Source organism: Tupaia chinensis, unplaced genomic scaffold (assembly GCF_000334495.1).
Source record: "Tupaia chinensis unplaced genomic scaffold, TupChi_1.0 Scaffold000037_18, whole genome shotgun sequence".
Taxonomy (NCBI): domain Eukaryota; kingdom Metazoa; phylum Chordata; class Mammalia; order Scandentia; family Tupaiidae; genus Tupaia; species Tupaia belangeri.
Window position 1 is genome coordinate 1,508,822 of NW_006159476.1, and position 2,847 is coordinate 1,511,668.

Consider the following 2,847-nt stretch of genomic DNA (forward strand, 5'->3'; position numbering starts at 1 on the left):
GTCCTGGACCTGGTGGCTTGCTTGCTCTCTCTCTCTCTCTCTCTCTCTTTCTTGGTCTTTCTCTGGCAAAATTCATGTGAAAATAATAATAATAATAATAATAATAAATAAAGTTAAATAAAATAATTTTTTGAGAGAGGTTTTTTTTTTTTTGCTATAGGGCGCATGCGCTCGCCAGACAGAGACAGAGAGATAGAAAGCGAGAAATCACCCCCAGGGGGGATGGCCACACAGCAATCCCTTCTCCTCCATTCTCCTCTCAGGATCTTGGGCACGCATGCACATGCGCCCAGCGTGAGTTTAAGCCACTGGTCCGGGACTCGAACCGCGGTTGACTATGTGGACTCAGTCCAGTGACATAGCCATTATGCTAACTGCTGGTCCCAATAAAATAATTTTAGAAAAAAAAAGAAAAAAGAAAAGAAAGCAAGCCACCAGGTCCGGGATTCAAACCACAGTCGGTCATGTGGGAGTCCAGTGACCACAACCACCACGCCACCTGCCGGCTGCAGTATTACTTTTAATTTGCCCGAGGGTACACATATTCACTAGAGAAAGAGAGAGGCATAGGGAAGGAGAAAATACTCCCAAAGGGTGTAGTCACACCTCATTCTTTTCTTTCCCAGCTCTTCAGGATTTGGGGCACTGACATGCATGGGCCTGGTGTATTTTTCAAGCCACTGGGACCGGAATTTAAACCACATTGTTGACCATATAGGATGTGATTCCCCTGGGTCCCTAGCCACCAAGCCATGGGGCTGGCCCTGTGTCCACTTGAAAGAAAGAGAAACTGGGAACCAGCACATGGCATGGTGGTTGAGATGCTGGACTCCCACATGGCTGACTGTGTTTCAGTTCTGCACCTGGCAGCTTGCTTTTTTACTTTCCCTTTCTCGCTCTCTCTGTGTCGCTCTCTGGTCAAATTGGAAAATGCTAACAATAAATAAAATTAAATAAGTGAAGTAATTCTTAAAAAAATAATAATAATAACAGAGAGAAACTGAGGGCAAGAGAGGGGAAAGAACTCACAACTAGTAACTGCTCAAAGCAGGACTGCTGCGCGCTGGCCCTGTGTCTGGCCTTAACCTGCCTCTCTTCATCCCCAGGCCTCACCTCTCCTAATGGCGCAAGTACCAGGAGAAGTAGACAACATGGAGGGCCCACCTGCCCCTAACAACAATAACCCCACAGCCCGCTGGGAGAGTCCAGATCGGGGCTGGGAGCGGGAGCAGCCGGCCCCCTCCACTGCAGCTGCCTCACTCTTTGAGTGCTCCAGAATCAAGGCCTTGGCAGGTACCTGAAAAAGGGCTGGGATGGGAGCCAGGGGAGGGAAGGGGCTGCTAAGGTGGCATCAGTGCCTCTTAGTGCCTGAGAACCTTGAAGGCCCAGAGGCTGGGGAGAGAGTACAGACACTTAGCACTTGAATCTTTAGCCCATCGCTATCTACGAGAAGTTTCCACAGTGATGAGATGATTTTACATCTGTGGTGTCCAATATAGTATATGTGGCTATTGAGCACTTAAAATGTGGCTAGTGGTATTTCAGAACTGCTTATAACTTTTATTTAATTTGAATTACATTTAAATTTAAATAACCGCATGTAGCTCACAGCTGCTGTATGGGCAGCAAGAGTCTTAGACCCTAAGAAATGTACAATCCCAAACATGGGACTTTGTAAGCAAATTCCTTAGAGTCCTGAAATGCACAACCAGTGAATCTTAGGACCTTGGAACATCATGTTCAGATTCTTCATACCTGGCACCTTAAGAAATGGAAACCCTGGGTCCAGCAGGTGGTGTGGTGATTAAGGCGCTGGACACTCCCACATGGTCGACCATGGTTCAAGTCTCGGACCTGGGGGCTTGCTTTTTCACTCTCTCTCTCTCTCACCTATTATATGAAAATAAATAATGAATAATAAAATTAAAAAAAAAGAAATGGAGACCCTTTATTTATTTATTTTTATTTATTTATTTTTTTGGAGAAGTTTTCGCTATAGGGCGCGTGCGCTTGCCAGACAGACAGAGAGAGACATAGAGACAGAAAGCGAGAAATCACCCCCCATGGGGGATAGCCACGCCACAATCCCTTCTCCATTCCTCTCTTGGGATCTTGGGCACACATGCACACGTGCCCAGTGTTAGTTTAAGCTACTGGGTCTGGGACTCATGGCCGTCCGCTTGTGGGGGAGTCCAGCGACACAGCCATTACGCTAACTGCTGGTTCCCAAGACCCTTTAAAATGTAGAGAGTTATTTTGTTTATTTTTATTTTTTTGTTTGTTATATGAAAGTATAGGGTGTGTGTCCTTGTCCAAGAGAGATGCAGAGAAACAGAGAGAAAATGAGAAATCACTCCCAGAGGGTAATGGCCACACCACAGTCCCTTCTCTTCCATTCTCCTCTTGGGACTTTGGTCATGCATGCATGCATGCCCGGCATGAGTTTTAAGCCACCAAGTCTGGGACTCAAACTACAGTCGTTGTGGTTAAGGAGCTAGACTCCCACATGACCAACTGCAATTCCCAGGCCTGACAGCTTATTCTCACTTTTCTTCTCTCTCTCTCTGTCTCTAGGAAATTTAAAAATTAATAATAAATAAAATTAAATAAATCATTATTTTAAAAGAAGAACATGAACTCTCAACTTAAAAAAAAAAAATGATAGAGAGCATATACGTGAGAGATAGAGAGAGAAGCATCCTCAGTAGATTTTCATCCCCTTCCCCAGTCCAGCTCTTCAGTATCCTGGGTGCGTGTGTGTACCTGACATGTTTTCAGCCCAACTTGGGACACACCCATGCTCCAGTTGACTGTACACCTTCCAGCTTTGTAGGGCACTTGCATTCC

The 2,847-nt window shown here is 45.5% G+C and overlaps 1 protein-coding gene across 1 annotated transcript in view; it reads left to right on the top strand.

Moving 5' to 3' along the window:
* Positions 1-1,121: 1,121 nt before the first annotated feature.
* The window catches only part of LOC102491213 (spectrin beta chain, non-erythrocytic 4), a 39,958-nt gene continuing 38,232 nt past the window's right edge, over positions 1,122-2,847 (top strand). The window contains 1 exon segment of the mRNA XM_027772051.1: positions 1,122-1,293. Coding sequence (XP_027627852.1) covers positions 1,122-1,293 — 172 coding nt within the window.